The sequence below is a fragment of the Pan troglodytes genome, chromosome 11, assembly GCF_028858775.2.
Source record: "Pan troglodytes isolate AG18354 chromosome 11, NHGRI_mPanTro3-v2.0_pri, whole genome shotgun sequence".
Classification (NCBI taxonomy): domain Eukaryota; kingdom Metazoa; phylum Chordata; class Mammalia; order Primates; family Hominidae; genus Pan; species Pan troglodytes.
The window spans coordinates 13,640,100-13,653,340 of NC_072409.2; the positions used below are offsets into that span (position 1 = coordinate 13,640,100).

General features: G+C 52.8%; 1 protein-coding gene across 3 annotated transcripts in view; it reads right to left on the reverse strand.

The window, feature by feature from the left end:
• Positions 1-5,129: 5,129 nt before the first annotated feature.
• The window catches only part of OLFML2A (olfactomedin like 2A), a 37,764-nt gene continuing 29,652 nt past the window's right edge, over positions 5,130-13,241 (reverse strand). For 2 of the 3 annotated variants that reach the window (XM_520250.7, XM_009457275.5), the window contains 2 exons: positions 12,063-12,248; positions 5,130-10,224 (listed from right to left, as the gene is read on the reverse strand). In XM_520250.7, coding sequence (XP_520250.3) covers positions 9,620-10,224; positions 12,063-12,248 — 791 coding nt within the window. In that variant the 3' untranslated portion in view covers positions 5,130-9,619. The remainder of the gene's footprint in view (positions 10,225-12,062; positions 12,249-13,241) is intronic. The other variant, XM_009457274.5, reaches the window with a different exon arrangement.

A 13,241-nucleotide genomic window follows, 5' to 3' on the forward strand; every position in this document is an offset into this window, starting at 1 on the left:
CACTCATACAGACACCCCATGGGGGGAAATGCTATCACGCCGGGCTAGGGCCTGCTCTTTCAGTTTCTTCTTCTGCGGCAGCCAACCCAGAGGTTGCTTTCCTGGGTACAGCCTGGGATCTGACACACCTCTTCTTTCTCTGACTTGTGGTGCATGCAACAGCCCCCAGATTCGCCCTGCCATGCCGGGTCCACACCAGCTGCGGGGTGCTCCTTCCAAGTGCCAGGAGGGTGATGGGCAGGGGGCCTCTACCTGTAATGCATGGCACAATCTCCTGGGGAGTGTTTAAAACCCACCCAAAATGGGCCGGGCGCAGTGGCTCATGCCTGTAATCCCAGCACTTTGGGAGGCCGGGGTGGGTGGAACACCTGAAGTAAGGAATTCGAGACCAGCCTGGCCAACATGGTGAAATCTTGTCTCTACCAAAAATACAAAAATTAGGCTGGGCACGGTGGCTCATGCCTGTAATCCCAGCACTTTGGGAGGCTGAGGCTGGCAAATCATGAGGTCAGAAATTCGAGACCAGCCTGACCAACACGGTGAAACCCTCTCTACTAAAAATACAAAAATTAGCTGGGTGTGGTGGTGTGCACCTGTAATCACAGCTACTCAGGAGGCTGAGGCAGGAGAATCGCTTCAACCCAGGAGGCAGAGTTTACAGTGAGCCAAATTTCGCCACTGCACTCCAGCGTGGGTAACAGAGTGAGACTCCGTCTCTAAATAAATAAATAAAACCCGCCCAAAACGGCTGGGCACCATGGCTCATGCCTGTAATTCCAGCACATTGGAGGCTAAAGCAGGAAGATGGCTTGAGGTCAGGAGTTTGAGACCAGCCTGGGCAACATAGTGAGACCTCATCTCTATAAAAAAATTTTAAAAACTTAGCTGGGAATGGTGGTGTGTGCCTGTTGTCCCAGCTACTTGGGAGGCTGAGGCTGGAGCATAGCCTGAGCATGGGAGGTAGAGGCTGCATTGTGCCATGATCGCACCACTGCACTCCAGCCTGGGCAACAGAGTGAGACCCTGTCTCGAAATAAATAAACAAATAAATAAAAATAAATAAAACCCTCCAAATTTTGGTCCTCGCTCCCACGGACTGGTATATGGTCCAGGGTGGCGTCTGAGCACCAGCATCTTTTGAAACTCTCCAGTGATTCTGACATGAGCCTATGTGGGCTGAGGTCGAGGACGATTGATGCAGCTTTTTGAGAGGGTGGCACTGCAGCTCAGCCACTTCCAGCTGTGTGGGTGGCCTTAAACACTGTAGCAGCCTGTGCCTCAGTTTCCTCATTTGTGAAATGTGGGCAGCAACGGTACCAATTTTATGGGGCTACTGGGAGGATTCAATGAGATAGTGCCATAAAGAATCAGCACCACACCTGGCTTAGAGCAAAGGCTTGGATGATGTAGCTCCTGCAGATGGTTCCTACCCATTCCTTTCCCACACTGGCCACGGGGAGATTTGGAAGCTTGAAGTCGCAGGAAAAACGTCTAAAGAGCAGAGAGGGCCCTCTCGAGAACTGTACCACCTGAGGTGACCAGGGGAGGCTCCCTTGCCCTGATCCAAAGCTGGTTGGGAGGTGTGGGCCGCTCCGTGGCTCCCGTGGGGATTCCCATGGCTCCTGTGGCTCCGGGAGCAGCCCACACTCCTTAGCAAGGCACATGGAGGCCCCGGGCTCTCCACTCTTCCAGCAGTAAAGCTCACTGAGAGGGTGTGGTTGAGTGTGGCTTCCCTGCTCCCAGCAGGCTCTCAAGGGCAGGGAAGGGACTTGCTGAACTTGGTGCTTCTGAGCCTGGCACACGGAAGGTATGTGTCATGGTGCACAGCCCACAGCACATGACATGCAGACCTGCCAGGACAGAGAGCAGATGCTCTGAGCAGAGAACCACCTGGTCACAACCCTGACAGTGGCCACCACTTCCTGAACGCCCACCGTGCACTGAGCCTCAGGCTAACAGCTTACTCACAATCGCCCGGTGACTGCTCTTTTTGGCATGTGATGTTGTCCGCCAGGATGATAAAGGTCAGAGATAAGCCTGTCCAGCCCCCGAGCCCACAGAGCTCTATGGCCTCAGCCTCTGTGGGCCACAGGCTTGCCTTGAACACTGGATCAGGGCACAGTCAGCCTTGTGCCTACCATATCCAGTGCTGTGAGTGTTATTGCCACAGACAAGAGGAAGGCCACAGCTTTTTTTTGTAGTTGCAGACCGGGGTGGGGGTTTTTAGGCAGGTGTTTTTCTCTGAAGATGGGTTTTCTCATTTTCCTAGAACCGCAAGATGAAGAGAGTCGCCGTTAATATCCTGTCTGCTCTCCAGCCTCCATGATCTGAGATGGCATTCTAGAGATTTCTGTGTGGAACCTGACTTAACAAATATTGCTGCACAAATAAATGAAAGAAGTGTAGCTTGTGCAGCGGCCATGGCTTCAGAGCCAAGGGTGGCTGGCTCAGGAGTTCATGTAGGAACTTGCCCAAGGTTTCAACATACATCAGTTGGTTATCTGAGGACATACGTTGAGAATCTCCTGGGTGCTGACACAGTGGGGAACGAGGTCTGTTCTCACAGAGCTCACAGAGGGGAGATGGATGTGAAGCAGGTAAACTCATAAATTAATAGTAATTAGTGGCCAGGCATGGTGGCTCAAGCCTGTAATCCCAGCACTTTGGGAGGCTGAGGCAGGTGGATCACCTGAGGTCAGGAGTTCAAGACCAGCCTGGCCAACGTGGTGAAACCCCGTCTCTATTAAAAATACAAAAATTAGCCAGGCTTGGTGGTGGGTGCCTGTAATCCCGGCTACGTGGGAGGCTGAGGCAGGAGAATCTCTTGAACCCAGGAGGCGGAGGGTGCAGTGAGCTGAGACCGTGCCACTGTACTCCAGCCTGGGGGACGGAGAAAGACTCCGTTTAAAAAAAAAAAAAAAAAAAAAAAAGACAGAGTCTTGCTCTGTTTCCCAGGCTGAAGTGATCTTCCCACCTTAGCGTCCTGAGTAGCTGGGACTATAGGTATGCACCACCATGCCTGGCTAATTTTTTAGTATTTTGCAGAGACAGGGTCTCACTGTGTTGCCCAGGCTGATCTAAAAATTCCTGGGCTTAAGTGATCCTCCCGCTTCAGGCCCCCAAAGTGCTGGGATTACCAGTGTGAGCCACCATGCTGGACCTCTGGCTGGGGTCTTAAGCCAGGAAAAATGGGGTAGTGGGGAGCAGATGGGACAGGCTGGTGAAGGGCTCAAGGAGCGATGTCATGATCCAGGTCACCCAAAGCCCAGCCATTTTGGCTTGCATGGGACTAGAGTCAGCCCCAGGGGTGTGTGCAGGGTGAGAAGGACGTGGCTCCAGTGGCCACTGCAGTGGTGGAGTGGCATTGCTGTTATGTTTCTGGTTGGTGTGTCTATGGAGAGCAGGACCCCTATCATTGCCAGGGGCTACAGGGACAGTGCCCAGGTCTGCCAAATCTGGCCTCCCACTGGGGGAGGCTGCGGAGGGAGGCCTGGCTGAGCAAGTGTGTCTGTGGGCATCTGTGCATCTGTGTATGTGGGGGTGGAGATGGTCTTAATCCAAGTCCACCCATGAGTAGTTGAGACAGCTCCTCTAAGCTGCCATGTGACGGCCTGAATCATATGGGAGAGAGCTGTTCCCTTTCCATCCATTCCATCTCTCTGAGTATATTGAGGACAGTGTCCACTTGCTGCCACTTTCTGTCCACTGTACCCTTGACGTCCCGTAAACACTTGCTAATCTTCCTTTTTTTTTTTTCCTTTTGAGATGAAGTCTCGGTCTGTCACCCAGGCTGGAGTGCAGTGGCGCAATCTTGGCTCACTGCAACCTCCGCCTCCCGGGTTCAAGCAATTCTCCTGCCTCAGCCTCCCAAGTAGCTGGGAGGCACGCACCACCACACCTGGCTAAATTTTGTATTTTTAGTAGATACGGGGTTTCGCCGTGTTCACCAGGCTGGTCTCGAACTCCTGACCTCAGGTGATCCGCCTGTCTCAGCCTCCTAAAGTGCTGGGATTACAGGTGTGAGCCACAGTGCCCTGCCAGCCTTTCTTTTCTTTTTCTTTTTTTTTTTTCCTTACCTTTCCCTCGGTCCCACATTCTCTGACTCAGGAGTGAGTGTACCCTGCACCTCTCTCTGCAGTTGGCACAGGAAGGCAGGGAAGGGGCCGAGGCTAGTGTCTGAACACCTTTGGGAACACCTGGCTTGTCTTCTCCACTTGGCGGGGTCTGGCTTTCAGTCTCAGTTGGATTCTGCATAGCTCACCACTCCAATTAGTTCCATCGGCAGTGTAGCAGCAATGCCAGTTCTCATAACAAACTCTTTATTTTTTATTTTTTTGCATGCCACAACGCCTGGCTACTTTTGTTTATTTTTTGTAGAGAGGAGGTCTCACTATGTTGCCCAGGATGGTCTTGAACTCCTGGTCTCAAGTGATCCTCCCACCTCAGCCTCCCGAAGTGCTGGGATTACGGGCATGAGCCACCATGCCCGGCCTCCAATTCCCATTCAGCTAACAGCGTACTTAATCTCCCATCCACCTACCCCATTCATTTTTCCACACCATCAGTTCCTTCCAATGCCTGATCATGAATTTTTTTTTTTTACTTTTTTATTATTATTATTATTATTTTTTTGAGATGGAGTCTTGCTTTGTCGCCCAGACTGGAGTGTGGTGGTGCCATCTTGGCTCACTGCAACCTCCCAGGTTCAAGCAACTCTCCTGCCTCAGCTTCCCGTGTAGCTGAGACTACAGGCGCGTGCCACCATGCCCAGCTAATTTTTGTATTTTTTGGTAGACAGGGTTTCACCACGTTGGCCAGGCTGGTCTCGAACTCTAGAATATATACAATATGATCTTCTCCATTTTAATAGGAGAAAGGTCAGACCCCAAGCAAATTCCCCAAGTTCGACCCCTGGTTTGAAAGATTCTAAGGCTTATGCTCTTGCACAGTTGTTTGTGAGTGTGCACTCCTGTGCTGTGTTGACCTCTAGTAATCCGCCTACCTCAGCCTCCCAAAGTGCTGGGATTACAGGTGCGAGACACCATGCCCGGCCGACAAATTATTTGTTTTAAAAGTTATTAAATGTATGTGTTCTGATAAAGATATGGACCACAGCATTTAGTCCAGACTTTTAAATCAAACCTTTGATCATGTCTTTATTTAGATATAGCCCATCTTGTTGCAAAACAGATATCTCAGCAACTTACAAAAATAGATAAAGTACAATAGCATAAAAATAAAAAGATTAGGGTAAAGGTAAAAGCAGAAAGCTAGAATGAAGCGAGTCTAGTAGGAGACTCAGCACAATTGGAAAAAAAAGGGTCTCGAATTTGACTTTGAGCTTCCCAGCGGCCAAAACAAGGAAGAAAACATGACTGGTTACAAGATTCCTACCAACAGTTAGTCTGGGACTCTGGTACAAAAACAGACCTGGTTTATACCTTGACTCTACTGCCTGTTGGAGACGTGACCCTGAGCAGGTTGCTTAAGCTCTCTGAATTTGAGGCTCATCACCTGTAATGGGGAGGAATAATGCCGGCCTCGGGGCTCCTGGGTGGGGGATTAGGGGTAAAGCTCCAGAAGGGTCTTGTCCTCACTAAGCTGCATGTTCTTAGCTGTAAGAGGGAGTTCACAGCCCTACCCTGAGCGGGAGAGAACTTGACCAAACCTGTGGCATAAAAGAGGTGGGGCTGGATTCCAACCCAGGGCTCCCTAACTCCCAGCCAGGGCTCTCTGCCAGCCACCCAGTGCTGTGTCCTGTCATGACAGCGGCTTCCAATGCTATCCCAGAGTTAAAGACGCTTTGGAACACATGGGCTTTCAAGAGCCCTCAAATCATTCCCAGGAAAATCCCCCAGCTCCACCTTTAGCACTGCCCGCAAGGCGGGAGCTCCATTCTCTACCCCACCGCAGAGAAAGCCGATTAAATGTAAGGCCTGGACATCTCTAGGGGGAACACAAGAGGTAGTCAAAGCCCCTCATGAGTCACGTTGTTCAGAAACACCCGAGACAGCTTCCTTTGCCTTCCTTTGCCTTTGTAGACGAGGTCAGCAAGAAGACCTGGTCCCCCTCAGTCCAGGCCCTCCCTTGTTTGAAGTACCTTTTGCCAAAAGCAACAAAGCCCAAGACAGGTAAACAAACAAACAAACAACCAACCTCAAAAGCTGTTGGGGATCAGGTTTCCATGACAGCTCACAAGCGTGCAGTTGTGGGCTGGTTCCAGTTCCCTACAAGAAAAACCTTTCCCTTCCTCTCCTCACCAACAGGACAACATCCAACTGTCTTAGAATTTTTTCTCTGTAAATTTATACTTGACTTTGTTCTAAATATGACTGGAGGCATCCACTCCTTGGCTTGGCATTCAGGCTTTTTATGAGCTGGCCCCAACCTCCTTCTTGGGGCTTCTCTGTGGATGCAGTTTAGGGATAAAAGCAACAGCCTCCGTTTCTGGAGCTGCCACTGGAGTGACAGGCTGGTGGCAAAGAACACGCACTGACCAGTGCCTGGAACAGGCTGAGCTGCTGTGTGAGCCTGGGTAAGTCTCTTCTCCTCAGTGTCCTCATCTATAAAATGAGGACACTCAGGATACAGACCTCCCACTGTTGTGAGGCTGCAAGGATACGCCCGTGGCAGGCTTAGCACAGCTGGTGCTCAGTTAATGATGATGGTTTTCTTACCTGATTTTGAAACCTGGTTCTCCACTTAACTGCCTATGTGACGAGCGACCTAACTGTTCTAGGCGCCAATGTGACCATATGTAAAATGAAGAAACTGGCCAGGCGTGGTGGCTCATGCCTGTAATCCCAACAGTCTGGGAGGCTGAGGCAGGTGGATCACCTGAGGTCAGGAGTTCGAGACCGGCCTGGCCAACATGGTGAAATCCTGTCTCTACTAAAAATACAATTAGCTGGGCTTGGTGGCAGGGCCCTGTAATCCCAGCTTTTCAGGAGGCTAAGGCAGGAGACTCACTTGAACCCGGGAGGCGGAGATTGCAGTGAGCTGAATCGCGCCATTGCATTCCAGCCCGGGCAACAAAAGCAAAACTCTGTCTCAAAAAAAAGAAAAGAAAAGAAAAGAAAAAAGAAAAAACTGACCATACCCACCACATAACCCACTTACAAGGGTATGAAAACAGAAGAGGCCTAGTGAATGTTTGTTTGGCGGCTGTGGCCAGGATCGTTCCCCCAGAATGCAATGCTGCTTGCCCCTTAACTTTTAAAAATCAGCCTATTCTCACTTTCCTTTTTTTCAGATTAATGAAGAAAGGGGGGCCTTCTCCTTCTTCTCACATGGTTGGGCTATGATGTCACGAAAGACACAGTCTTGTAAAACCCACACCCAGGGCCAAGGGAGATGCCGGGGCCTCGCGGCCCCCTGGTGAGTCTGGAAGAGGAGCCTGCAGTGGTTGGTTGGCCGGGGGTGGGGGCTGGATGTGACCATGATGAGTCAGGCCTGGCTGGGCTGGTTGTCATCATTCCCCTGTATTCCAGGGGTGAGTTAGAGCTTAAACAAAACAGCACCTGACAATGCCTGAAAGAAGTGTATTCTGCACAAAAAGCATTTCCTGGCCAGGCGCAGTGGCTCATGCCTGTAATCCCAACACTTTGGGAGGCTGAGGCGGGCGGATCACCTAAGGTCAGGAGTTCGAGACCAGCCTGGCCAACGTGGTGAAACCCCTGTCTCTACTAAAAATACAAAAATTAGCTGGGTGTGGTGGTGGGTGCCTGTAGTCCCAGCTACTAGGGAGGCTGAGGCAGGAGAATCGCTTGAACCCAGGAGGCAGAGGTTGCAGTGAGCCGAGATCGCGCCACTGCACTCCAGCCTGGGTGACAAGAGCAAAACTCCAACTCAAAAAAAAAAAAAAAAAAGGCATTTCTTTACACTCTTACACTCTTGGCTGTGCAGCTGACCTTCCTAACATGGCAACTGGTATTCAAACATACAGACATCCTGGGAGCTGGCATTGGGACAGAATGAAGGCAGCAAGGGCCAGGGGGCAGGTGAGGATGAGCAGTAAATGTCCTTTACAGATGCTGGGGTGCCTTCCCAGGTAGGGCAGCCTCCATGTGCGGAGAATAAAGGATACAGACAGAACCCTTCTGGAAGGAGATCGGCTGTGCCCAGCTCCCAGTGTGTCACTGAGCTGCTCTCTAAACTTTTCTGAGCCTCTTTTCTCTTTCATGAAACAGGGAGTTGGGCTAGAAAATTTCTTTCCAGCTCTAAAAATACTGTCTAAAAAAGCAGAAGAGGGGCAGGCTTGAAGGCCTCGTCCTCTGGGCTGTGTGGGTCTGAGGCTCTGGGGAGCCACCAGTGGCCCTGGGCAAGGTGGCCCTCGTGCATCCTCAACCCAAGTCCTGGGTTGAGCCAGGAAAAGTCCAGTCTGCAGACCCTCAGTTCTTCCCTCCCCGTTCCCACCCTCTGGTTCTCTCCTGCAACCAGAAGAAGGCCTGATGCCTCCCCTGGACCCAACTACTCACACCATGTCTTCTGCAGCCCCCAGGCTGCTGGGCCAGCCTGCCCAGTGACCAGGTCAGGGCTGGCAAGGAAGAGGGAAACTGTGCCATCCTAGCACCACACCAGACTTGGGCCTAGGGTCTTATTCATGGCAGACCCGGAAGTATCCCTGAGTGTGTAAAGGTTGTGGGTTTGAAAGCCCAGAGAAAAAGGACAAGGCGGACTCCAGGCCCAAAGGCTCTGGGATGAACCAGGGAGGGGACCCAAGGCCTGACTATGTGAACAACGCCAGTGCTTCTGGGTGGAGAGGGAGCCTCAGCTCAGCTCCCCACCCTGGCAGAGCTGCCGGCTGCCTTCTCAGCTGCTGCTGCAGAAACAAATGACGGCACTGATGAAGAATAAGAGAAAATAAAAATGAGCAAAGAGCAGACAGGGGCCTTGGAACAGAGGATGGGATTTTCTCTCGGGGTGCGGTTTCTGCTCAGCAGCTAGGTGACGGTAGAGGTTTGGAATGTGGCCGGACAGCGGGTGGGGTGGGCTGGGCTGGGGGGGCTGGCCAAAGACAAGAGACAAGGACATTGGCTAAGGGGCCCAAAGCCCAGGGCCACCAACAGCTCAGCCAGAACAGGGCCCTAGGATGGCAGGCAGAGCCAGGGCCTCCACCCCACACCAGTACACTGGCCCTAAAGGCCTCTGGTTCTGAGTGGCCCTGGGAAGGGAGACTGAGTTGAGAGAACAAGGGAGACCAGGGGAGATGGGGGAGGGCAGGGAGGGGAGGGCGTGGTGAAGTCTCCTCATCCGTAAAATGGGGCTGTCCTGAGAGCACAGCCTGCCTGATCACAACTGAGGTGTTAGGCAAGGGACGGTGCCTCTCTGAGCCTGTCTCCTCGTCTGTTAAATGGGTTCATGATCTCTACCTCCAAGGGAGGTGCTAGGAGAATCGAACGGGTAAGTGTGTGGGAAGTGCTTGGCACGGTGCTCTGCAAGTGGAAGCAAGTATTACCCACTGGGTGCTGAGGAAGCTCAATCCTGGTGACCACCTCATGCCCAGTCCCAGCCCTGGGCTGGCCCCCAATAAATATTTGCGGACTGGGTCAGTTGCAGGAGCTGCTGTGCAAAGCCCCTCCCGCACTGCTGCCCCTCTCCCGGGAGCACAGGTCTCCACTCAGACCACGAAGTGGAGGGTGTAGGTGAGCTGGTGGCCATTGTCCCAGGCGTACAGCACCCGCTCCTTGGGGTTGTAGTCGATCTGGGTGGTGTAGGAGTGCTCGTTGAGGAACGGCAGCTGGGGGCGTGCGTCGGTGCCCGTGTGCGTGTCGAAAGCGTAGGCGACCTGGCCTTCCTGCTGGTTGTACGTGTCCACGGCATACAGGATGCCGCACACCAGGAAGCAGTTCCCGTAGGAGTTCCGCCGCAGCCGTGTCTTCCACGTGGTCTCCCGGTGCACGGAGAGATCGCCGGGGTCCAAGCGACTCAGGACGATCACCTCGGGCTGGGCCTCATCACGGTCGTCCACGGCAGGGTAGATGACCCACAGGCCGCTCTCGTCCACGGCAAAGTCGATGTCCGAGTGTCCGCGCCACTTCCAAGGTGTGGTGTCCTCGTATACCACGTCGGGCAGCAGCGCCCAGGAGGCCACGAAGCGCTGCCGTAGGTCGTACTTGATGATGTTCTTGGTGAAGGCGCGGTTGTAGTAGAAGGCGCCCTGGTACACCACGTGGCCCGTGCCGATCCAGTTGTAGGGCAGCTTGTACATGTTACTCCAGCGGCCTGCAGGCGAGGGCGACGGTCACCCCAGACCTCCCGAGCAACCCCAGCCCACCCACATCCCCTGAGACCACCAAGGGCTCTCAGTGGCCCAGTAAGTGACTGATACCAAGCATGTGCCGTGTGCCTGGAGCTGGGATGACATCTTATTATGGCACGAGCGTCTCCCGAAGGAGGTCTATCGTCATCCCATCTGCTTAAAAAGAAACAGGCTCAGAGGATCAAGGTCGCCCAGCTCTGGAATGGCACAGCTAGGATTTAGACACAGGGTGACATCAGCCCCATTCTTTGTCTCCAGGCCTTCGTCCCTGCTGTTCCTCTGTTAGGACTGCCATTCCCCAGGCCGTCTGCTTGGGGAATGCCTGCCCATCTTTCAGAGCCCCAGGCCAATGTCACCTCCTCTAGGAAACCTTCACTGACCTCCCTAGCCTGAGTGAGGGGCCTCTCCTCCAGCCTCCCATAACCTTTGTCTTTTTTCCCCCCAGGACACGTCTGTAGCAGCCAGACAGAAGCCTTCATCTTGATACTTATCACTGGCTTCCTCCACCACCCTGTGCGCTGCTTGAGCAGAAAGCCGGCCAATTTTGAGCTAGCGGAGGAAGGATTTCAGTTGTTCCAGGCCTTTATTTTTTTCATATTTTTCGAGATAGAGTCTCTCTCTGTCATCCAGGCTGGAGTGCAGTGGTGCGATCTCGGCTCACTGCAACCTCTGCCTCCCAGGTTCAAGCGATTCTCCTGCCTTAGCCTCCCAAGTAGCTGGGATTACAGGCACCTGCCACCACACCCAGCTAATTTTTTTTTTTTTTAATTTTTTAGTAGAGACGGGGTTTCACCGTGTTGGCCAGGCTGGTTTTGAACTCCTGACTGGAAGTGATCAGCCCACCTCAGCCTCCCAAAGTGCTAGGATTACAGGTGTGAGCCACCACGCCCGGCCTGTTCCAGGCCTTTAGTTGTGACTCCATGGCTCTCGGGGTTAAGTCCAAACTCCTTTATCTGGCTCACCAGGCCTGCCCCAGCTTACTCAGTCACCATCCCCCCTTCCCCAGGCCATCACGTTTCCTCTCATTGCCAGGCCTCTGCATGTACTGAGGCTTCTGCCTGGAACACCCTTCCCTCTCCCTTCCGCATGGCTTACTCCTACTCTTCTTCCAGGGCCCAGCTCAGCATCACCTTCCTGGGAAAGTCTTCCCTGATCTCTAGGCTGGGTTCCCATAGCCCCTTCAGTGCTCCCTCTAATGCTGTACTGAAATCGTCTCTTTAAGCCTTTGCCTCCCCTATCAGACTGTGCATTTCTGAAGGGCAGGCTAGATCTAAATGACCCCTTCCTGGCATCATGCCCCAGATTTGATAACCAGAATTCTGCCCTTCCCTTTGCCGTCAGCTCCATCCTGGCCCCTGCCCAGACCTGCAGCTCCGCTAAGACCTGAGACACTGCGCACCTATAAAACAGGTGATAACCCCACCTCCTGGAGGTATGTAGCTACCAAGAGCTGATACACAGGGGGCGAGATCAGCACAGGGTAAGCGTTCAACAAATGGAAACTCAGTATTGGCCCCTTGACGGTAAGTCACACTTGTGAGGGCAGGACCATGTCTCTCTTGTTTGCCGCTGCATTCTGGTTCCTGGCAGGGTGCTAGCACACCGGGGTGCCATGGGGTCTGTCTGGGCCTCCAGCCCAGTGCCCTCAGCCCAGAACCCCCTCCTTGGGGTGGCTAACAATCTGGAGCTCAACCAGCCTATACCATAGAAACCCACAAGGCAAGGAAGGCCAAGTCCCCATGAGGACCCCTCCCCAGGCTGTCCATACCCAGCCCCCTCTCCACCTCCGGGGGTCCCTGACCTTGCTTGAAGTTTTCCAGGTTGCGGAACTCCACCAGGCTGTTTCCATAGTAGTAGTTGGTGACATAGATCCTGTCGTCTCGAGCTGCAGGGTCCTTCATCCAGGCTCCCTCGTGGCGCCCATAGCTGTGGTGCCTCACAGGGGGGTCCACAGCCCGGAGGGTGCCCTCACAGCTCGCCTCTCTGCCTGTGGGGAGGAGGGCAGGCAGCATCGGTACACAGACCCCCAAGCCCCCCAGCCAGAGCAACGGGCTGGGAATGTTATCTGGGTCTAACTTAAATCTCTCCTGAAATTTTGTTTGTGGCCTTCTTTCCCCTTTCCTCATCATCAAAACAATGCCTGATCATTACCAAAAACATAAAACATTCAGAAAAGCAGAATGGAGGCCAGGCGCAATGGCTGACGCCTATAATCCCAGCACTTTGGGAGGCCAAGGCAGGTGGATCACCTGAGGTTAGGAGTTCAAGACCAGCCCGGGCAACATGGTGAAACCCGTCTCTACTAAAAATACAAAAATTAGCTGGGCATGGTAGGCGGTGCCTGTAATCGTAGCTACTCAGGAAGCTGAGACAGGAGAATCACTTGAACCCAGGAGGCGGAGGTTGCAGTGAGCAGAGATCATGCCACTGCACTCTGGGTGACAAGAGTGAAACTCCGTCTCAAAAAAAAAAAAAAAAAGAATGGAGAAAATAAAAATCTTCAAAGTTATATTATTCATTATACGTGGAATCTAAAATAGTCAAACTCGGCCAGGCACAGTGACTCACACCTGTAATCCCAGCAACTTGGGAGGCTGAGGTGAGAGGATCACTTGAGCTCAAGACTTGAAGACCAGCCTGGGCAACATAGCAAGACCTTGTCTCTACAAAAAAAAAAAAAATTTTTTTTTAATTAGCTGAGCATAGTGGTGTGCGCCTGTAGTCCCAGCTACTGGGGAGGCTGAGGTGGGAGGATTGCTTGAGCCTGGGATATTGAGGCTGCAGTGAGCTGTCATCACACCACTGCACTCCAACCTAGGCAACAGAGCAAGACACCGCCTCAAAAAAAATAAATAAATAAAAATTGGCTGGGCGCGGTGGCTCATGCCTGTAATCCCAGCAGTTTGGGAGGCTGAGGTGGGTGGATCACAAGGTCAGGAGTTTGAGACAAACCTGGCCAATATGGTGAAACCCCGTCTCT